This window comes from Crocodylus siamensis, chromosome 3 (genome assembly GCF_052110815.1).
Source record: "Crocodylus siamensis isolate JL-2025a chromosome 3, ASM5211081v1, whole genome shotgun sequence".
Taxonomy (NCBI): domain Eukaryota; kingdom Metazoa; phylum Chordata; order Crocodylia; family Crocodylidae; genus Crocodylus; species Crocodylus siamensis.
The window spans coordinates 173,594,461-173,618,046 of record NC_143397.1 but is presented as its reverse complement, the minus strand read 5'-3'; the positions used below and the strand labels follow the sequence as shown (position 1 = coordinate 173,618,046).

The 23,586-nt window shown below is 39.6% G+C and overlaps 1 protein-coding gene across 2 annotated transcripts in view; it reads left to right on the top strand.

Moving 5' to 3' along the window:
• The window catches only part of USP14 (ubiquitin specific peptidase 14), a 28,921-nt gene that overhangs the window by 4,091 nt on the left and 1,244 nt on the right, over positions 1–23,586 (top strand). The window contains exons 4-14 of one of the 2 annotated variants that reach the window (XM_090039772.1): positions 1,902–2,006; positions 4,776–4,879; positions 6,014–6,072; positions 7,984–8,114; positions 8,505–8,588; positions 9,514–9,593; positions 12,985–13,099; positions 16,727–16,792; positions 17,566–17,658; positions 19,499–19,627; positions 21,924–21,984. In XM_090039772.1, the coding sequence (XP_089895898.1) occupies positions 1,902–2,006; positions 4,776–4,879; positions 6,014–6,072; positions 7,984–8,114; positions 8,505–8,588; positions 9,514–9,593; positions 12,985–13,099; positions 16,727–16,792; positions 17,566–17,658; positions 19,499–19,627; positions 21,924–21,984 (1,027 nt within the window). The remainder of the gene's footprint in view (positions 1–1,901; positions 2,007–4,775; positions 4,880–6,013; positions 6,073–7,983; positions 8,115–8,504; positions 8,589–9,513; positions 9,594–12,984; positions 13,100–16,726; positions 16,793–17,565; positions 17,659–19,498; positions 19,628–21,923; positions 21,985–23,586) is intronic. The other variant, XM_090039773.1, reaches the window with a different exon arrangement.

The following is a 23,586-nucleotide window of genomic DNA, read 5'->3' as shown; positions in this document are numbered from 1 at the left end:
GCTTGTAATTTCCATTCAATGGGGTGATAGATTTGGCCTTTTAGGGAAAAAAGGCAGCCTTTGGGAGGAAAAAGAGAGACTACTGGAGAAGTGCATCTAAAACTGTCCTGTTTCATAATTTTAAAAGCCTTCAGTTTTAGTGCTCTGCAGGGTACAAAACAATTTTGGAACATAATTGTTTAAATAGAAAACCTGCCATAAGCATTTTAAGTTTTGCTCTATACTAAGATTTTGGAAGAACCACATGTGGTGAAATTGCAGTGTCCTCCTGGTGTATATTAGGGGCGTTCCTTTTTAACTGACTTGCTCAGTTGTTTGCCAGTGTTCTTACAAACCTCACTGGTAAGTTTTATTTATCGTTTATCTACACCTTTGGCAAAGCAAGAGATAATTTTGGTGACTTTTTGCCCTTTTCCCTGTAGCGTGACACAATTACTGAATGAACCTATGTTGCTTGTCCAGTATTCTGACCAAATAGACAGTGCGGACGTTCTTTGTAAGCTCTTCCAAATGGTTTACTTTCTACTGGAATTTTCCCTCCCTCTTGTTCAGCAACAGTCTGGTGAGAAGTTCTTTATGGGAACAGACAGTGAAGTTGCTTGACCCTTCTTGGTGGGAACTTGTACCAGGCTTTTATTAGTGGGATTTGGCAGTTCATTACAGCTGCTGTGATGAAGGTACTTGGATGCTGCTGTGATGAAGGCCCTACAAATACTTTGATAGGTAGAATTCTGATCCAGTGCTACATGCCATGTACTGGTAGCCTTGTTTCAGTAATTGATAACAACACTGAGTAGGATTTTAGGGAATTTATACTGTGTACAGGAAGTTTCTGGGTATTTTGTTTACTAATTTTGGGGTATACTGTCTGTCTTTTTATAGTTTTCAGAACCTGGAGCTAGATCCATTAAAGGGTTGGGGAATGGTTGGGAAATACCAAGAGTATAGGATGGCCATTCTGCTCACGCTATCCCAGGAAGGGGTTATAGCATGTGAGGGGTTAGTTTTTTTCCCCCTGACTACGTCCCCCTCTAAAATGTTGGTCATTGTTGATAACTGTTTATTTCTTTTATCTAAGATTCCTCTACTGTGTAAATGCACAGACCTCCAAAGGTATGCAAGGTTCATCTTGGGCACTTCCCAAAATCCATGCAAAAGGAAGAGGAAGCTTACTGCTGTTTTAAATATGAAAATTCCAGTAAACTTTTTATCCATTTAAATCTAAGTACAGCAACACTGATTAACTAACTGCCTGAGACCCAAGGTATCTTGAAAATCAAAGAAAAGAAAGGCAAAATAGTTTTCCCATACTGAAATATGAATAAAATTAACTCTGAAAGGCCAAAGATTAAAGGAATTTGAAAAGGTTTCATTGAAGATATTCTGTGGCTTGTTAATTTTTAATCATATTAGGAGTCTAATATTCATAGAATCACAGAAAATTAGGGTTGGAAGGGATGTCAGGAGGTCGTCAGGAGGTCATCTAGTCCAGCCCACCCTGCTCATAGCAGAACCATTAGTTAAAGCTAACCTTTTTGAAAAATCTTGGCTACTGACTGGCATGCTAGGCCAAAGGGGTATTTTCAACAGAGATGAACGTTACAGAAATTGCATACTTTCTACATAATATGACACATTATTGGAGAAAAATTGAAGAAACAAAGAAAGCTGAGTTCAACAGAAACAGAATTAAACTGTATATTCTTAGCTACCTTTTTATTTAGAAACACAAGATCAATCAAGCATCACAAGAGAATATTCTTAAGTGCATCTCTGGGAATTATCTGAAATTAATAGTTTTTGTAGAAGTAGACAGTTGCCTTTTTATACAGAAGTAACTGCCTTTTTGTGCTTTGTGGATGCCATTAAATGTGTCTTGTCTGTGCATGATGTGTTTACAGGGGATGACCTTATTAATGATGGGTTCTGCAGATGCACTGCCTGAGGAACCAGTAGCTCGACCTGTCTTTGTAGAAGATATGACAGAGGAACAGTTAGCCTCAGCTGTAAGCATATTTTGAACCTCAAATACCTGTAATCTTTTAAATAATTGAACTTTCCAGTGCATTGTTAATGCTTATTTAAAAGTGGATCTTAACTGCGGTTTGTTTACTTAGCACTTACAGTATCTAAGAAATAGCTGTTGACAACATAACTTGAGGCAGTGATAAGTCTAGGGTTTGATTTGTAGCTCACTTAAGCTAATGGCATTTTTGGCTTGAACCAAGCATAATGTTTGTAGGCATTTAGCTAACAAAAATAGTGTTTCTGATGCACCTGAAGTTAGACCTATCACCTTTGCCATGTTAACCCTATGCTTCTCTGGGACAAAGGCAAAGAATTGTATATTGGTTCTTCTACCAGTGGTTCTCAACCTGGGGGGGAGGTGGGTCTGCAGAATCTTGGGAGGCTGCGAGCATGTTTTAGGGGGTCTGCCTGGCTCAACCCGGTGCAGGAAGGAGCTGTCTTGGCCCCCTGGTGCTGAGGTGAGTCCCAAGAATGTGGTGGGACCCATACCCTACCCTGCCCAGCCCTACAGCCTCCATCTTGCGCATGGGCGAGGCTCCGTGCTGCCGCCGCCCAGGTAATTCGGGCCCCAGGACTCCCCACCCACTGCACCCAAGGATGTGCAGGCAGAACTGGGGAGCCAGGCTCGTCCTCAGGCAGAAAAAGGTTGAGAACCCCTGGTCTATACCATGTATGACCAATAATTTTACAAAGTGTATCAATATAATAATGGCTTTTTAACTTAGGGCTGAAAATGTACCTCGGCGCCTTCCTGTGGCCTACAAGAATAATGGACACAAGTTAAGAACATAAGAATTGCCATCCATCTAGGCCAGAATCCTGTCTCTGAATGTAAAAGTGGATGCTAGAGGGAGAACCTTGAGCCAGAAGGATCTAGAGTGCGTTATCCCCTATCCATTTTCCCCAGTTGCGACCGTTAGTGGTTTTGAGATCCTGAAGGAAACCTCTCCACATTTTGTGCTATACAGACTAGCTCTCCAGTCCCTTAAAGCATATTAGTCAGAGTAGATTTGATTTAAATCGGATCAAGGTAGATCATTAGTTAATTCATGATTTAGATTGCTGGTCAAGTAGCCTTGATTTAATCGTTGTTTTCTACAAAAAGTGCATTCTTGTTGTTTGATATTGTTTATTCATTTAATTTCTTGAAACTTTGCACTTTTAGAGAGAGGCAAGGGCTTGACTCTGTACGCTAACTTGCAGGGAGACAAGAGGGCTGATGGATAGGTAATCAGATCTGTTATCTCCATATATTGCTGTTAGCAAGGATGTTATCTCTGGAGATAGAAATCCACAGTTTGAGAACTGAAACTGAGCATCACAGAGATGTTTAATGGGATCTTCTGGGGCCTGAGCACCAAATCCCATTGGGTCGAGCTGTTTTCTTCAATCTTTACTAATCTGTAGAAGAGCCTCTGGGAACCATTTAAGATTAGGCCCCTAATATAGTCCATGGCCTGTTGTGACCTATTTATAAAACTTTTCTAAAAAGGTTACATGAATATATTGTCTCATAGTATATAATTAGAAATATATATAATTAAAAGTTATAATCCCTATAGTACATAATTATGTTGTTATCTCTATTCCATAATGATATCTTTTGAGCTTTAACATATCTTAAACTATCTTTATACAGGTTTATTTTTTAAAGCATTTTAACAAAAACATTAAAAAATATTAAGTTAAAAAAGTTGATTTGAATTTTTAAAAATCTGTGTTTTTACTTTTAAAAAATATTGATTTATTTTTTTTATCTACCCTGCTACTAGTAATTATAGAAAAGGTGAACCAAGGACTCGATGCTCCTCCAGGGTCCCTTCCAGCCCAAATGTCTATGAATTCAGTCTTGGAAAAACTTTAAAAAAAATTAATCCATGCACTTTTTTTTTAAATCAGATTTTGTGTGTGAAGATTAAAATGTCTGTACTGTGTGTTTAAGATACTTTCACAGATTGTACAGTGAAATGTTCTGTTCCTCCTTCCCAAATTTTGCATTTTGATACCCATCCAAATTTATTTATACATTATATAAATGCATTTATATTTTTTCTGGAAATCTGCCTCACAATTATCTAAAGTCTACATAATAAAAACACATTTTTGCGGTAATTCTTAATTGTTTCTGAAACTATGTCCAGTTACTACATCAATTGCTTTTAAGATTTCATTTTTTAAATAGTAATTAATTTCAAAACTTAGGTATTCTCAGGTTAGGAGGCGATTCAGATTTCTCTTAAGGCACACTGCTTCCTGTAAATTAGAGTTTTGTTAAAAAAAATTAAATTCGTAACAGTTCTGCTGAGAGCCTTAACATTGATTTAATTACATTAGGGAATTAATTAAACTATTTCACTGCTATTACAAATGTGTACATGAGAATTAACAAGGCAGTAGTATTTTGAGATCAAAACTTCGGTTATTGCAGACTTTTCAACAGTCACTTGTTATAAAAAAAAAAAAAAAAACAAAGCAGAAAAATGAAATGATACATTCCTGAATATGTTGGAAAACTGCCAGTGTGAAATACATTAAGGTAACAAGATTATGGATTTTGGAAATACACTTTGTACAATAGTGAAGTTGAAGTAAGAGATCTATCAGTGTCATGCAACATGACGGTCAATCAAGTTTCATTCATCTCAGAAACTTTATTTTCTAGTGAGCTACTGTCTGAATTACAATATTTATAATAAATTATTACCAATGTCTTAAATGTTCAAGAACCTTTTATATCTTCTTGGCAGATGGAATTACCATGTGGTTTGACAAACCTTGGCAACACTTGTTACATGAATGCTACAGTTCAGTGTATCCGCTCTGTGCCAGAAGTGAAAGACGCCCTTAAGAGGTAGGTTCAGTATGAAAACAATAAAACTGAGTTTTCTTTGGACTATGAAGTAAAACATTCTTGCTAATAGCACTGACAGTGAGTGAGGTAGTGTATCCTCTTAAATGAGGATCCTTAGTAAGAATTTCAGGCAGAACAGAATTTGTTGTACAACTACTCTAATCTACACTTAAACTTAAAATTGTTAAGCTTCAAACTTAAAATTGTGTGAATACAGGCACTCATTTTTTTTTTTTTTTTTTTTCCAATAGAAATCTTGTTCTTAGTTCTTAATTTTGATCCTCTGGTTCTGTGGGCAGTGCATTGCAGTTCTGCCCTGGCCCCACAGCGTCACCACCCCAAGATCCCAGGGTCTCCATGGAGACTGGCCCAGAGCCATGTGGGTCTGAGATGACGACATGGGGCCAAAGCAGAGCCGTGATCTGCTCTCTGCACGCAGCTGCCTGACTGGAACCTGTGCCCATCACAGTCACAAGGGCATGTGGGCAGTGGTTTGTGGCTCTGCCCCAGCCCTGCCTTGTTGCTGCCCCAAGATCCTGGGGTCTCCTCGGCTTCACCTGCCCGTCTCACTTCTGGCTGTGGCCCTATCCCAGCCGCCTGGCCACGTGCTCTGCCCACATGGGTCCAACCCCTGGCAGTGGGGTGGGGGTGAGGAAATGGGCCGGGGTGCCGCAGCAGCGGGGCTGGGTCTAGCAGTGGCAGCTAGAAGAAGCCACTGCCACCCACGGCTGCTGGGAAATGGAGTCCGGCCATGGACTAGATATGCCATTTTGGCCCCCCTGCCTTAGAGACTGATTCAGAGAGGAATAGGCTTTCATGGGAGACAGCTTCTAATGCTGTTTGTTTGCTTTTGCTCTTTAACAAAAGAAGAGGCATTCAAACCTCTGCCAGGTTCTGCTGGATGATTAGTGATTATAGCCCAACTGATATTTTAGGGTGGGTATAAAAAAAACAAAACAAAAGGGACACTACATGCCATTGGAGAATGACTATTTCAGTTACCTGGCTAGTGAATCTGTCTAGAGTGTCTTTCAGAATGCGTTCTGTCCTTGTGACTTAAAGAGTTTGCTGTTTTTGGCAAGGTTATCTGTGTTTTACCTTAATTTCATACAAAGTATTCCAATTTTGTTTTAGATATGCTGGTGCCTTGAGAGCTTCAGGAGAGATGGCATCTGCTCAGTATATTACTGCAGGTTAGTGTGTGGATTCGGTTACAGTATTTTGTAACTTTATTTCTTGGCAGCTGGAGTTCAGAACTGTAGTTACAACACTGCAATGTGTGTATTTTTCTTTAGAGTTTATGCTTTGGGAACTCCAGATCCACTAGGTCTGAGGCATTCATTTTAATATGCCATCTTATATACTCTTAAGGAATAGATGAATCTTGGATGCAAACCCTGCTTTTCTAAATATTCCCAAGTACACAGAGCACTGTAGGTTGTACACCTGAAACTTCACATAATCTAATTTCAAGTAAGGTATTCACTTCATTCCTGACACACAATTTTAAAGTGAATTAGAACGTTGTAGAGCAGTCCTTTGTCCATTTTTAAGGTGAATGGCTTCCATGAAACATTTTATTGGATAGCATGTTTTCACTTAATAGACTGTGATTGTATTACTGGAACTTATCATCCCATTAATATTTCTTTGAATATATTTTATTGGCCTTGCAATATCATTGAAGTAATAGACTGACAAAGCACTGCATTTCTTAATTCATACCCCAGGGGAGTTCACATTTCATTAAAAAAAAAAAGTATCTGGAAGGGTAAGTCCATGAGCTCTAACTAGAACTCTCATTAGACCCTATACATTTGAACAAGGGTGCTACTTGTCCACTTTTTTTTACTCTTTCATTGCCCCACTAAGATGCTGGGCCAGGACACTGGGATTTCTACCAGTTCATTTAAGGACAAACAAAACAAAATAAGGAAGGAAAGGTCCAGTTTGTGGGTATTCCTGCTGATCGTATTTTGGGGTGGTAAGTTCAATGGTTACTCTACAACCACACCTGCCCCTCCCCCTCTTTCTGCCTCTACTTTGTGTCCCTTATTTCTTTTTGAGGTGACAACTCTGCACCGGAGAAATCTAATAAGGAAATCCTTAGTTAACTCTGGTGCTGGGCAGATTGGGAGCTCCTGTACGATACCAAGCTGTGGGGTTTTTTTTTTGTTTTTTGTTTTTTCCAATTGTTGTCATGTTAAAATGATCTCTTTTAAAGTCAGTATTTGCCATGCTGGATCAAAGGGAGAGGAAGAAACTGGCCAATATTTTATGACTCTAAAATCCATGCCTGTAAAAGCAATTTTAGCTACAAATATTCAGAAGCTTTATGCCTTTGTTTTGCTGCCTCTGCATTGGTGTTAACACTGAAAATTGCCTACCTTTCAGGGCTGTTGTGAGGACTAACTGATGTATCTAAAGTACTTTACACTCAGTGTGGTAGCATGGGTGGATTTTAGGACCAAGATTAATATATTCAGCTGTCAGTAGGGGGGGTTCACATATTGCCACTTGATACCCTTAATAAACATCATCCACTGTTTTTCAAATAGTTTTGAATTGCCTGCACGTGTATATACATTTATGTGTTTTCCTGAGTGATAGGAAGGCTTAAGAATTCCTAGAGAACTTAAACTGTGAAAAATCAAGTTTATTTCTGGCCTTGTCAGCAGATGGTAACACTTAAATCATTGTGGGTTCCAGTTGGGGAAAGTGGATCTTTTGTGAACACCTTTTTAATTTTAAGTATAAATGAGTAGTGGAAACACTGTTCCTCAAGCATGTATTTTACTGTTTTTAATGAAGTTTCCTTTTGCGCTTTTGACTAGGAACCAACTTCTGGTCCCTCCAAAGGCAAGGCATCATGCTCCAAACTTTCAAATCTGGGCCATTCTTTTTACTTGTATAATGTTCACAAGTATGTTTTTTGTTTAGTGGGCATCATATGTGCACCTACAATTGGACCCCCAAGTGTTCTACCTTTGGATATTCAGATTCAGATTTGAATGTTGCTGTTATCTTGCTGTTTAGTTTAATTAGCAGTCTGCCCTAATTTTCATCTTTCACTTCTAAAAACAATCACTTGCTTTCTTTTTAAGCTCTTAGAGATTTGTTTGATTCTATGGATAAAACTTCCTCCAGTATCCCACCCATCATTCTCCTGCAATTTTTACACATGGCTTTCCCACAGTTTGCAGAGAAAGGAGATCAAGGCCAGTACCTTCAACAGGTAAATACTGCTCAGTTAATTTTCTGTTTCTTACAGCTTTCAAGCACTACATATTAATTCCCTGTGTTACAGAAATACAGTTGCAAAGAATTAGAGAGTTCAGTTGAACAGAAAAGTGCTTCTGTGTTTTAACTGTTGAAATCCCAAAATTTTGTAGCTTTTAAAAAAAAGTTACTTATTTTGGTATTATCTCGACAATATTGCAAGGAGTTTTGAAAGCAAGCTCAAGAAAATTAGTAATTTTGGGCCATGGGGACATTTTTAGTTGATGAATTTTCAAATTCTAAATTTCATGTTATATTGTAAAGATGAGTGTTTTTGATATTGGATATCAAATTATATGCCTACCAGTGGTATCTAGTAAAACTCACTATTATGTTTCCTTTGTAGGATGCCAATGAATGCTGGGTACAAATGATGAGAGTGCTACAGCAAAAGCTTGAAGGAGTAGAAGGTGATGCTGTTATGGAGGTAGTTGTAATCTTATTTTGACTATAGGTTATACAGTGCTCATGACTCCAGTACATATTATGACACCAGTGCTGATGACATTTGAACTAATATCACAAAACTTGGGTATTGTCAAGTTCTCCGGGCTGTGCTTAGACAAATAACTGAAGCTGCCCTGTGGTGTGAATGCTCAGTGAAGTGTCACCCACACACCTCAGCCTTGCCTTTTGGGGTGTCTTCTGCTATGGAAAGACTCTTGATAGTGATTAAACACATTCCCGTGTGAAAGGTTACAGTGGTGTGAGGGTACCGAGTCAGTGTATTCAGTGGTCGTACTCACCTATGCCTTTAGTTGCTGCTGAAAAACCCTCATTTATGGGTTCAGTGAAAACTCTCAACAAGAATGCTATAAGAGAGAGAGAATATAACTTGGTTAAAATAATGAGTTTTATATTCTTATAGGTAAATGAAGTCCCAAAGTTTAGGCTTGAAAAAAGCATGCTTTGTGTATGTAGCTTGGGACTTTATAAAGGTCAGTTACAAAACAGCCTTTATTCTAATTTAAAATATTAGAAAATATTCATAACTTTCAACCTGCCTCTCCCTCCCCAAAATACCTTCCACCCAACCAAAGAATGACAAGTCTGGGTTTTTTTGATCAACAGAAAGAGTAACTTAATTTGCTCAGATTACTTTCACAGCAATTAAATAGTAGTGTCTATTTTAATTCACATTCTGCATAGGGAGATTTAAACGGATGAAATTTCCGTGTACACCCATGATTACATAAGAACTAGATATGGTTTTTTTGGAGGAGTATATATTAAAGATTTTTAAAGGAATGGCACTTATTTGTAGTCAATTTGGAAAAGATTATGTATTTTTGTATGCTAATTAAATAATAGTAAATAGTGCTAAATAAAATAATGTAACAGAACCTGTTTTGCAGACAGACTCAGGAGCTCCAGCAGCAGCTTCTAAAAAGAAGAGTTTAATTGATCAGTTCTTCAGTGTTGAATTTGAAACTGCGTATCCTAAAGATTAAGACAAGATGTTAAAAGCGAAGTGATGGATTACCTCAGGAGTAGCAAGGGATTTCTTTTAAAAGGGGGTAATGAATAAAAAACTTAATCCAGAATAGTAGGTGGGGGTGAAAATATTTGGTCTAAAAAGCCTCTCATATTGCAGAAGGTACATAGTAACATATCACACCACTTTTGCTGAGCTGTAATGGGGGAAACTATATAAGAACTGTCTTCCTGAAAGGAGCATGTGAAGTTATTTGCCTCAAGAAATGTTAACCTAAAGATAAACCAGCAGTATCTTGTTTGGAAGGGAACTGCATGACTTGAGCAAATCAGGAATTAAGTGTCACAGATGTGCGTAGCAACACACTGAACATGGATTAGACTATTCCTTGTGGCTTCATGCCATAGCCCCCCAAATTTTCAGACCTGTGGGGAACTCTGGAAGCTGCCAGATAACATGTTTTCATGGAGCATATCTGGCCGACAGCCTTGAAGTTGAGCACTCCTTGAAGTAAATGATACATTAGTTAAACTCCCATCAGATGACTGGAAACTGAGTTCATTGCACAACTGTAAAGTAGAGTTTTTGTATACTAAATATTATTTAGGGAGCTGGACTGGCATATGATGGAACAGTGCCTGGACTGCCACTTTTGCACTTTAGGTCTGCAGTTCAAATGATTGTCACGTTTGGCCTCAGAAGCATTATATCATGTGTTGAATGTGCTGACAATGGACAGGCAGGCTACTGGTTTTTCATCTCCAAAATATTTAGAATGGATTACTTGTTTAGATAAGGAAAGCGTATTTCATATTACATCCTAGAATGTAGTGTCTGGTGTTTTTGAAGCTCATTTCTTTCTCTTTTGAGCAAGAGGGCCACCATACCTTTCCTTTCATGTCATGCTTTTAATTATAATGTGAGGCACAAAATAGAGAGGAGCCGAATATGTAATCAGGAGAACAGATTGCATAAGTAATATTAAGATGCAATAAGTTCCAAGGTTTAGGGTGAATAACTTGGAGAAGTGAGTAAGGATGTAATAATGGAAGTGAAGTGTGTGCTGAATGGATTACGGGTTAAGGAAAGGAAATGTTTGGTGGAAGAATTGTTGCAAGCATACCATCCATCAAAAAAAATATGGGCATGGCTGAGAGAAGTGAAAGAGTTAGTGACTGGGAGGCGTAATAAAGGAGGAAGGGTTTGATGCAACTATGGAAAGAACCTAGGGGAATTTAGTTACAGAATCGGGGGTGGTGGGCTGGAGAACAGGGAATACTACTCTCTCTCATTTTGTGTCTCATACTATAATGAGTTTTCATAGACATTAGGGCTGGAAGGGACCTTGGAAGATCATGGAGTCCAGTCCCCTGCCCCACGGGCAGGAAGTCAGCTGGGGTCATAGGATCCCAGCAAGAAAAACATCCAGGTTTCTCTTGAAGGTGTTCAGAGTAGGTGCTTGAACCACCTCTGGCAGCAGTCTATTCCAGACCTTGGGGGCTCAAACAGTAAAGTTCTTCCTTATGTCCAGCCTGCAGCAGTCTTGGAGGAGTTTATAACTGTTTGGCCTTGTAATCGCTTGGGGTGCTTTGGTGAACAAACGTTCCCCCAGGACCTGGTGAGCACCCCTTACAAACTTGTAGGTGGCCGTCAGGTTGCCCCTGAGCCTGCACTTTTTCAGGCTGAAAAGTCCCGTGGCTCTCAGCCTCTCGTCATGAGGTCTGTTTTCCTGACCTGATCATGCGTGTGGCTGTTCTCTGGACTCTCTCAAGCTTCTCCACATCCTTTTTGAGTTGTGGAGCCCAAAAGTGGACGTAGTAGTACTCCAGCTGCAGCCTGACCAAGGCCAAGTACAACGGGAGAATGACATCCTGGGATTTGCTTGAGAAACATCTGTGGATGCAAGCCAGCGTTTTGCTTGCTTTACTAGCTGCAGCATCACATTGAAGGCTCATGTTAATTTTGTGGTCCATCCTGACCCCCCAAGTCCCTCTCCTCCATAGTGCTATTTAGCGTAGCACTGCCAAGCCTGTAGACATGCTACAGGTTTTTCCTCCCAAGGTGGAGAACCTTGTGGTTTTTGGAGTTAAACACCATCAGGTTCTTGTCTACCCATTTACTGAGCCTATCCAGGTCAGCCTGGATTTACCCCCCGTCCTCAGGTGTGGATGCTTTACCCCAGAGTTTGGTGTCGTCGGCAAACTTGGCCAGTCTGCTTCTGACTCCAGTGTCCACATCATTAATGAAGAGGTTGAATAAAATAGGTCCAAGGACAGAGTCTTGAGGGACCCCACTGGTCACAGGGCACCATGACAATTGACTTCCGTCAGTCACCACCCTCTGGGTCCAGCCCTGGAGCCAATTCCCCAGCCAGCGGATCGTGGTGGACCTGAGGCCACAGTTAGCCACTTTCACCAAAAGGTGATCATGGGATACCAGATTGAAGGCTTTTTTGAAGTCAAGATATATGACATAAATCTCTTGCCCCTTGTCCAGGTGATGGGTCACCTGATGGTAAAAGGAAATGAGATTGGTCAAGCATGACCTACCCTCAACAAACCCATGCTGGCTGTCCCTCAGATAAAGAATGTATTTTCATAAAATACATACCAGGCTGCAGGGTGGCCTGAAGAAATGTGAAGCTTTTTATCTAGCCTGTATAGAACATACTGCGATATTGCTCTATCAGTAGAGTATAATCTCCAAGTCAGAATTTGGATATAGGCCAACCAAATAGTTCAATCTCTGACTTCTGATTTAAAAAAAAAAAAGCATGTGCAAGGCTCTGTGACAGTTTGCTCTTTTTGTTGACTGTAGGTGCCTATACATGTGCTTGGGGGTAGGGGAAGGTGTTTTAATTAAAAGCAATTTCTGGAGATCTCTGCTGCATCACATGTATTAAGTCCCCACGTATTTAAACGTGGCTGCAGGACGCTTTTGACTAAAGCTCATTCGATGAGTTTTAGTTAAAGCGCCCCAGTGGTCATTTTTAAACCTGCAGGGGCTTATACACATGACACTAGCAATGCTAGAGTGTTCTAATTAGAATGCAGAGGAAACTCAGTCGGGTCTGCTCTGATGCATTCTAATTAGAAAGTGTTGGAGCATGTGTATAGACACCCTATGACTAGGCATCAAGTGAATTAAAACAGATATCTATTGTAACAGAAGGGATATTGGGTGTACCAGATATTATTTTTACCTGATATAAAAACCACAGTTATGTTAAGAAAACACAAGGGGGGGAAGCTTTTTTAAAGGAGAGCATAGAAAAGTATTTTTCAGTTAAGAGCTTCAGATGATGATAGTTGATTTCTTGTTCTGCTTAGCCGTTTAAATTGAGTAGGGGTTCAGCTCTTGGTGCACGATTGTTTTCCTTAATTTTGTGAAGCATGAAATGTACAGAAGCAGAAGAGGAGGATGTAACTAAAGGAAAAGAAAATCTGCTTCAGCTTAGCTGCTTTATCAATCAAGAAGTTAAATATCTTTTTACGGGACTCAAATTGGTGAGTTGTGTTTTAATATCTTGTTGTATTTACATTCTGAATGAACAGTATCATTGTCCTTAGCTTTCAGGATTGGTGTGATAGCCAGGGTGGATAAAAATCAACAATTAAAAAAGTAAGATTGTCATTTAAATCAGAATTTTTTTATTTAGTCGAATTTTTATTTTTTTAAGGTGCTTTAAAAAAATAAATCTGTATAAAGGTGGGTTTGATTTAAGATACGTTAAAGCTCAAAGATATCATCATGGAATAGGGATTATAACTTCCAATTATATACTGTTTGAGATAATATATTCATATAACCTTTTTAGAAAAGTTTTACAAATAGGTCACAACAGCCCATGGACTATATTAGGGGCCCAATCATATGGGGTTCCCAGAAGCTCCTTTATAGATTAGTGAAGATTAAAGAAAACTACTCTACCCAATGGGACTCGGTGCTCAGTCTAGAAGATCCCATTAAGCATCTCTGTGATGTTCAGTTTCAGCTCTCAAACTGGGTTGGTCTCTCCAGAGATGACATCCTTGTTACGAGCAGCATATGGAGATGAGAGAAAACGCACCTGATTACCTACCCATCAGTCCTCTTGTCTGTTCAACTTGTCAGTGGCTGGAGACTACATAAAACAGCTTCCCACTCCACTCACCGCAACCCTGCAGTGTCACACTCTGTCCTCTACCCCCTTTCTGCCCTGTACCATGTCTGCATTCTTGTGCTTTACTGGGTCTTGAAGTCCCTCCAAAACTGCCATGCCTCTAGGGACAGGGACATACAGCGCAAGCTAGAGGGAGCTCAGAAACCCTGGTGGCAGCAGCAGGAGAGTAATGGAGGGAGTAACACAAAGACCAAGAGCTCAGGGGCCACAGATTAACTACTTGGGGGCTACATATGGCCTGTGTTCTGCCAGTTGGACAGCCCTGACCTAAATCATACTTGAATGCGTCTTTAGGACTAAGAATTAAGTACTTTGTACTGCAAAACGAGAATTATAGTTGGCTCCATTTGTTATTTACATCCTCTTATGGAAGGGTGTTTCTCAGGCTGGTAGAATCCCTGTCATAATCAGTGTTAGCTAACAGCAAGTTGCATACCAAGTATGAGAATTTTTCCTACTCTCAGTGTGTAAGAGGATGCTAATGAAGTATGTGCTAACAGCCACAAGGAAGAATTACCTTTAATTCCTTTGCCTGCTCAGCAGTCAAACTAGTGGATTTTAATCTGGCTTCACCTTTCTGGTAGTATCTGCTAGACAAGTTCTTATATTGCCATTTTTATAAATTGAAACAGACTGTAATGTGAAATGCATGAAGTTGGAGGGGGTGGGACTTTCAGGCTTACATGCTTACTTTCCGTTCTTGCAGAAATTAAGCTTTCCTGCACATTTGAGTCTGATATGCAAGAGTAAATTCACGTCCCAGATTATGACACTGGCATTACACTTGCATTGTTTGTCCAGAGTAGTACTTAAGAAAACTGTTACTTTTTGTGAAGTACTCAACCTTGTTTGTGAGAGAGACAGAACATGAGTGATCATGTTTAGGAAGGTTTTACGTAAATTTTAAAATCCATCAAAATGAAACCCATTTAAAAATAATTTTTAAAGTAATTTTTCTCTATCTAGATGTAGATTCCAGAAAACAAGCTGTTTGAACTATAGCCCAGTTTCTTTTAAGAAGAATAAGAAACAGGTGATGAAACAGATCATAAATTTAACATTGTTTTAAATTTTGCAGACGAATGTTTGAGTGACTGGCTTTGATTGGTTTTTTTTAAAGTAAGCTACTTTTATAAGATTTTTGTGTGTAGACTTTTTTACCTTCGTGACAGAACACCACTGTAATACTTTTCTCTGAGATGTATCAAGTCAGTTTACTAAAAACAGCCTGTCAGGATTTGATTTTTTTGGAAGCTTGGTGAGCCAGGCCCACTGCAATATGCAGACATTTGTGGTGTTTAAAAATTGTAGATTTAAGCAAGACTTCTTTTCCCAAACTGATTGATTGTTGATAATGGCAACCCAGTTCCTGGCTGATTGGGTCACATTGCATGCTGCTAACACGAGCCTTTTGTCTGCTTTAACTGAAGGCTTGGGAACGAGGTGTTGCAAGGCTGGGTAACTGAGGCTTGCTAGACAGACATCTAACTCAAGAAATGTAAAGAAAGTCTGACCTCCCCTCAATTTCGGGGAGAGAAGTTGCAACACCAGTAATCAGGCCTCTGGCCACTCTTTTCTTGTACTTTGAAGAAGGCCTTTTAGATAAAGTTATGGTGCCAGTAGGATATTGCCTGTCTCTTGGAATGCTGTTCCAGATTCTGTTTTATAGATGTGTAGAAGACTGGAAGCTAAGGAGTCTGTAATTCCTTTCTCCTAGCTAGTACAAACAAGAAGAGATTTCTGTTTGGGGGCTGGAGATATTCTGGTCTATTTAGCATTATTTGTAGGATGTGGATGTCAGTGTAGTCACACGTATAGCAGCTTGAATTCCTGTTATATCAACTCAGGAAAAGGAACCAGAAAGTAAGTTTCCTAGATCTAAACAGCCCTCTTGTTGGCCCTATTCAGGTGGGTTCTGTAGTCCCAGAGAAAACTTAGACTGACAGCTTTGTCACTTATCACTTCTGGTAAATAACAGAACTTTCTTGTTAAATGTTTCTCTTTAAGGATTGTCAGCCACCAAACAAGAATTGAATTCAACAATCCGTGCCTTATTATAAGCTTGTAGGCAATGATTCAGACATCAGATAACGTTGTTTCACTGTTATATAACTAGTGCTAAAGTACAAATTTGGTTGACTTCAATCTGGATTTAAAACCAAGCAAGAGCTACCTCCTTAGAATATTCTGTAGTCTAAGTTTAATTTTTGGTAGTTGATGACATGAGTTTCAATGCGGGAACGGAGTTGGTTTTGGATTTGACCTCAAATTTTAATGCGTGTATTGCTTTATTCTTACATTTAACATTCTTAATAATGTTAATCAGCTGTCGTTTTGCTGATATGTTTTAAGTTTCATGATTTTTAGGCCAGCTTTTACACTGAAGGGTGGGTTCAGAACATTTAAGAACCTGGGTGGGTACTGACTGGTCAACCTCAAACCTTGAGCAGCTCTTGCTAATTAGCCTTCGGCTGCCATGCTACTTCTGGTGCATCTAAGAATGAGAATCTTGCTACTTGGTTGAGGGTCCTGATCTGTGCTTTTCTATGAAATATATTTAGAATATTAATTTTAACTTAATTCTTGCATGTTCAAGTTTGGATTATTTATAGCCAAAATGTGACAATGTATAACTTATACATTGTGTAACTTATACATGGCTTATACATTGTGTAACTTATACATGGCTTATAGCCATGCCACTTTCTAGAGGAAAAGAGCTTAAGAAAATTAGGTTGTTTTCAAGATACTGTGCATATGCATGGTACTGAGCAAATACATGGATATAGTCCTTATCCTGAGGAACCTAGATTCTAAATACATGTTATAACAGAACAAATGATAGCAACAGGAAGAAGATGGACATAGGAAGAGTGAGGGCATTTATTATATGCATATGCTTGGTCTTTTCCTATGCTGCCTCTATGTATTGTAATTCGTCCACACATATTATTCCTCACATCTTTCACAGCGTCTTCAAGAGGAAATCACCAAACTCTCTCCAACACTGCAGAGAAATGCTCTCTACATCAAATCTGTGAGTAGTACTACTGCTATTTTTATAATCCTGTTAGCTTCATCATGTTGACAAGAACTTTATGGCCCAAAACACTGACACTGCGTCCGATCACCACCAGCATGGAGCTGATGCTGGAGCTGTGGAGCCCGGTGCAACTGTTTTGCAGCCTGCTTGCTGCTTACTCCAACTGCCCGGAGCCCAGGCTGGCTACAAACAGCTGTGCTGGGCTCCGGGACCCAGTCACCAGTTCTGTGCCAGGAACAGGGCAGATGGAGGTTGCACTGCCTCAAGCCCCTCCCCCACTGCATGTGCCAGTACAGAGCTGATGCCGAGGCTCCAGAGCCTGGCGCAGCTGTTTGCAGCCTTCCAGTTGTAGCTGGCCCCAGCTCTGGGTAGCTGCTACCAGCCAGGAGCCCAGGCTGCTGCCAGCAAGCAGCTGGGACACTATAAGCCCTGCTGGGAGCAGCCTGGGCTCTGTCGCTGACAGCAGCTACCCAGAGCCGTGGCTGGCCAGGGCGTGCTGAGCAAAATAGTCTTGTGTGCCATGCTTGGCATGTATGCCTGGGGTTGCCGACCCTTGCTCTAGTGGAATGAAGAAGCTAAACCTCAGAGTGATTTTACTTTACCGTAACTTTCAGAGTGGGTCCTTACTGAGCTAAGTGCTGTACAAACTCATTGGAATATCCAGCCCCTGCTGAGAGGAACTTGTAGTCTAAGATGGTGCCAAGTTTGATGCTATTTTCTCTGTAAAAATTTGAAATAATAATTTCTCTTAATATTTTCTTGTTTAGTCCAAGATCAGTCGCTTGCCTGCCTACCTGACTATTCAGATGGTTCGATTTTTTTACAAAGAGAAAGAATCTGTGAATGCCAAAGTTCTTAAGGTCAGTAGGAGCCTTCATCAATATATCAAATTTTAACGTTTCCGTGCATCTAGTGATCAGCATATTCCAGTTCATGAACACTTGAAGAAAATCAGTTTGTTCCTAAATGCAGACAGTAAAACAGAAATACAGAATATCTTTGAATAAAGAAATATGTTTTCCTACTTTACTAATGCTATCACAAACAAGACCAAATCAAATGCTGTTTTCTTTAACGTTTGAATTGTCAGTGTGTTGATGCTGCTTTTACCTCTAGTTAAAGGGATCGCATTTGCCTTTTTGGAACTGTCTTGACAGGAGAGAGGGCTCTTATTTCACACTTGGTGTTTAAGGGCATGCTAAAACCCAGAATGAGGCTGTGTAGTTGGGGTAGAGTGGCCTTAGTTTGTGAAGAAGTTTATGGTGTATACTCAGGGGTGCTCTGTGCCAAATGTACTGTCTAATTTCCAGGCTTTGGCATGTGCACTGAGGGTATGCCGTATGGCTGCAGGGAGACTGTTTGACCAGCAGTTCTGCTTTCTAGTGTTCAGGTAGCAGACCTCCAGGATCACTTGTTGACCATCAGGGAAGGAATTAAATATATAACACACAGTCTTGTGTGGTCCATGTTTGTGAAAATGTATGCAGAACAAATGGAGGAGCATATGTGTAAACTGAATGCAACTTGGGGGAGGAGGAAGGAGGGTGACCTGAGGTATAATAATCTTAAAGACTTGCATATATGAAGGATCCTAGAGTCATATTAGTCTGCCAAGCACTAGATTAGCTTTCTCTCCCTCTTCCATAACCCACAAAAAGCAGAAATTTCAGTCTTCCCCCCTATCTGGAGATTACGTGCAGTAAGACAGGTTTGGTGAGAACTGGAGAAAGATCTGAATATAAGTTGTGAAATGCATATATGGTATTTCTTCTTTTGGTGAGTCTGAAACAATGAAAGAGGCGTGAGTGTATGGACTTGCTCCAGTGATGGCTGTGGAGGGCAATGATAAGTCTTCGCTTGTTTGGGATGCATTAGATCACTGGTTCTTCAACTTCTTAGACTTGAGGCACCCCATTAAAAAAAACAGCTCCTAACTTGCACTTGATTTTTTGACTACAGAAAAATAATACAGCAATTCTTCTTTTCCAAAGAACTCAGGAAGACCCCATCAGGGCTAAATGTTATCCGTATCATATATTCCTATTTGAAATCTCTGGGTTCATCTTGTTAATCATGTTGCACTCCTGACAGTGCTAACATTGCTTGGCCACTCACCCCTGTGGCACACGGAAAAGGAGATCAGGGCACCCCAGGGTGCTACAGTACCCTGGTGGAGAATCACCATATTAGACACTTCATGTTTCCATAAGGTGGTTATACAAGTTTTTATTCTTTATTTCTGCCACAACTAGGTTGCAACATAATATTTAATTCAGCCACAGTATGCTACAAATATATATAAGCAATAGGAGTAGCAATAGGTGGGCATAAGTTTCCAGTTGACAACTCACTAAAATAGACATAGTTTTCTGCTTAGGTACAGGTTTAAAAAGACCAATCACATGGGAAAGGCTCTTCCATCAATGTATTTGTATTTAGTTAATATAATTATTGTAGCTTATAGATTATTCTGTTTTAGAGACACTATTCACAAAATATTTGTGGTCCTTTAGCAGAGAACTAATCAGTCAGTTGCTTGTATTTCTGTAACCTGTCCTAGAGGTCTTAATTTGTTTCAAATGCATCAACATATGACTTACTTGCATTTTAAAGTTGCACAGATTTGCCTTTCTACAAAAAAAAATACACGGAGAATATTAGGTTAAGTAAATAGCCTGATTTTTCTTTTCTTGTTCCTAGGATGTTAAATTTCCTCTTATGTTGGATGTGTATGAACTTTGTACACCAGAACTTCAAGAAAAAATGGTCCCATATCGGTCAAAATTCAAGGACCTAGAAGACAAAAAAGTAAATCAACAGCCAAAGAATGTAGGTTACGTGACAGTTTCATAGTTTTTTAGCTTTATGTATTATTCCAGATATTTTGATACTTTGATTTCATACAAATTCGTGAAAGTAGAATGACAGGCCATTAATAAGAGCTGATATAAGTAAACTGCTTATTTACAACCCTGCATATTGACCCATTAAATATTTTCATTTCATCCTTCTTAATAAATTATGACTAGATGGATTTTGACTTGATGAAATTTTGCATAAACAGTGTGCTGAAAGATCTTCACCTTATCTTAGTTTCTAGGTTCTAGCCTGAATTGTTTATTGTTCAGATGAATATACTTAAGTGATAGCATGAGTAAAATGATCATCAGTTTGCTAAGCTGATATCCTTCAGGTAGTGGTTCTCAACCTTTTATAGACCCAAGGGACCCCTCAGAAAATGCTAGCTCATAGCTTTCACTTAGTTTTTGACTACAACAGAGCAATTCTTCTATTGCAAACTACTCAGAAAAATCACAGCAGGTCAGTATTTTTTTTAAACGTCTGGGTTTATCTTTTGAATTGTGTGTAGATGCTTGCACACCTAACAGTGCTAATGTTGTACAGCACCCATTGCACCCTTAAAAGAAGCTTGTAGCACACTTGTTGAGAATCACTGGCTTAAGCATATTGAAATAATGTTCTTTGGCTTTAAAAATCAATTGTCATGAACAGCAGGTCAGCATTGTCATACCAGTGCACTTTAATGTCCTTCATGTCAACTCAGATTTGAGAAGTCATCCATATAAATGAGGCTATTTCTGGGAGAGTTGATCATTAAGCCTGAAATGTTTTGTTTTGAAATACCTCATTTGACAGATTTTTCACTGATTCCAGATTAGTGCTTCAAGGGAATCTTGCCTGAATACTTTGCAATGCTGCCCCAGGCTCAAAGCACTGCAAGTTGTGTGGCAGGGACTGTGAAAGTCACCAGAATCTGTTCACTCAAATTGACATTTGCAGTGCCACAATCTCACTGAAAAGGCAGACTGCATAGATTGCAAAAGCTGTAGAAGGACTGTTCTGACAAATAATGACTCTCTTTAAAATGTTTTGTGTTTTTTTTACTAACTAATGAAAATGGAACATGAAAAATGTCACTTGTACCCATATGTGCGTTTGTTAATACTTAAGCTGACAGCATGATTGCCTTAAAAGAAGAAATGTTGTCTTCTATTTGGCAACCTTGATTTTACCTGAGAACAATTTATTTTGTTCTAGTTTTCCAAGAAATTCTAATAGACATAAGTTAGAAACTTTACTTGAGAGAGATGCTATTTGCGTAGTTGTCTACCACAATTAGCACCTGGCAGACTGGTGAGGGGACATGCAGCACAGCAATAGACTGGGCAGGAGAAGGGGGTCAGAGTGGCACTTCCAGGTTAGCTTGTGACATGCCTGCTAAAAAAAGTTCCCACTTATTTAAAATATGGTGCAGGAAGTGGGAGTGGAGACTAGTGAGAACATTCTCATTATACATGAAAATATTTTTGTCAAATATTGGTAATTTTACTATCAGGTGACTGTCAGCTCACTAGCTTTACAGGACTGTTAGGTGTATGGTATTGAATTGAAGTGACATGTATTGATCCAAAAGTCCACATATTTTTAAAAAGTTATAGCTATAGATCTACATGTTTTTGCTTGTGTTATAAGACAGGTTATTTCTATAAGCAGCTTTATCTGCTATGCCGGTCTATATTCTTAAATAGTTCCACAAAGTTATGCTGTTATGTTTAGATAGTACTGAAGTTGTTTGTTTATCCTTAGATTCCTTATCAGATTTCATTTAGGTATTTAACAAAAGATTGTACTTCCTTTTGATTGTTGGCAGGGGGAAGGAGTGGGGTGGGGGGATGGATAGAAAACAAATTGATACTATCAATAATTTATTGGCGTTTAGAATACCTTCCACCTCTTCCCCACCTAGTCTCTCTCTGCTTTCCTGAGACTAAAACTTCCTGTTGCAGAATCTTTTTGGTATTCCAACCCGCTAGTTCATTTTTGGCTGCTCATCTGTCCATTGAGCAAGTGGTACAGTTCAGTCCGGAGCAGACATTTGTCTGTGTTTGTATTTACTCTCTCCAAAGGGACTAGCGATTTAGTTTTGCATCAATTTTGGTTGTCCAGTTAGAGACGTCTTAATAGGACTACCTTGTATTTGGACACCCAAAGAAAGATAAAGGCATATGAAATCTGTTGGAAAAAGATGACACCGTTTTTGTTACAGCTATATTAAAGTGTCTTTAAAAATAATCTGTAAAATATCACTTACTCTGTTTTCCAGTCTAGCAAAGGTGATGGGGTACAGAAAGAAGTTAAATACGAACCATTTTCCTTTCCTGATGGTAAGTGAATAAATACTGAGAGGTCTATTGATTTAAAACCTGCATTTAAATTTTAAAATCTAAAAAAATCGCCCATGTTTAATTAAGTTTATAACGACTTTCCCAATTGGAAAACTTATTTTTTCATGATTTTGAAATGAATCTTCAGAAACCCTGCTAAGATATTAGGAAGTAGAAAGCTCAGTGGCTTCCACATAGGTATTATCTCATTAATTAAAGTTGTTTAATAACAGCAGCCTCATAATCTTCCACAGGCAAAGTGTATGGTGCCCCTTTATGCACCAGACACTTGAAAGATAGAGGTTTTTTTTTAACCTCTCCTGGTCAGAGGAGAGTGGAATTCTAAGGAAGCTTCATTACTGTGTTCAGCTCCACTGCTGCTCTCTTACTGTGTTTATTTTGGAGGTGGTGTTTGACACTGCACAAATAATGGAGTAGCCCAGACAGGGGGTTAGAGAGCAGGGATGTCCAACTTCTGAGTGGCTGGGGGACCAGGCTACACCAGGCAGTGGGCACACCCTATACTGTACCCTGCCCAGGAAACCCCAGCAATGGCAGCATCTGGAATGTTGGGGCCTGGGAGCAACGTCTGGATTAGGAGCTTCAGTTTAACCCCTTGGAGGCTGCCTCCAGGCTGCCAGTTACAGCCTGGGGTTCAATAACTGGTTTGTCATGAAAAGAGAGAAGTGCTGACTTCTCCCAAAGGACACCAGCTGGACAGATGCATGATGATCACAGTGCAGAGCCTCAGAAGAGAAGTGTGGTATGCATTCGTGAGTCTTCCCTCATGTTCCATTTCAGGTGGTGCTGTGCATCACAGGCAAGTTCTGCAGTTGTGTAGAACATCCTTTCCCTTTCTCTGATATATCTGTCAAGCTGTAGAGCAAAAGGCAAAACCTTGACATTGGAACTACAGTTTGTACCCATTAACATCTTATGAAAAGCAAGTCTCTCTTGGCAGGGGATTGTGCTGTGGTGCAGGCAACCCCCACTTAACACTCTTAATTGGGTCCTGAAAAACCGAGGGTTAAGCAAAACCAAAAGTATTTGACAACCCAAGATGGCGACTGCAATGGTTTTTAATGACCCAAGATGGTGACTTCGAGCATTATAACGAAACTCACTGAGCAATAATTGAGATCGGGTATCAATTTAAAATGAGCGTTATAGCAAAACAGCGCTAAACGGGGGTTGCCTGTACCAGTACTGAAATTATTCAAAGCTGTCTTTGCACATGAATTATGGCTCTTGTCTTCTACACAATTTTGTTTATAACCCTGGGACATTAAGAATATCTGTTCTTACTGTAAATTTGTATTAAAACTTGGGCCCAGTGGCTGGATGTGAAGCCGACGACAGCACAGAATCACTGTAGCTGTTCCTCCTGGCTCCATGGGGCCCAGGGTGGTTGCCCCAGTTTGCACCCTGCCAGGGATGTCCCTGCATATGAATTCCAGTTCTGTCACAAGTGGGATAAATGTTGAAAAGCTTGAGTGGTGATTGAGTTAAAGATGCAAAATCAGCTATTCTTGAACTTTATTTATGCAAAATGTTGTTTTGCAATTGTGAAACTGTGTTGTAACCTGGAGAACTGCAATTTGG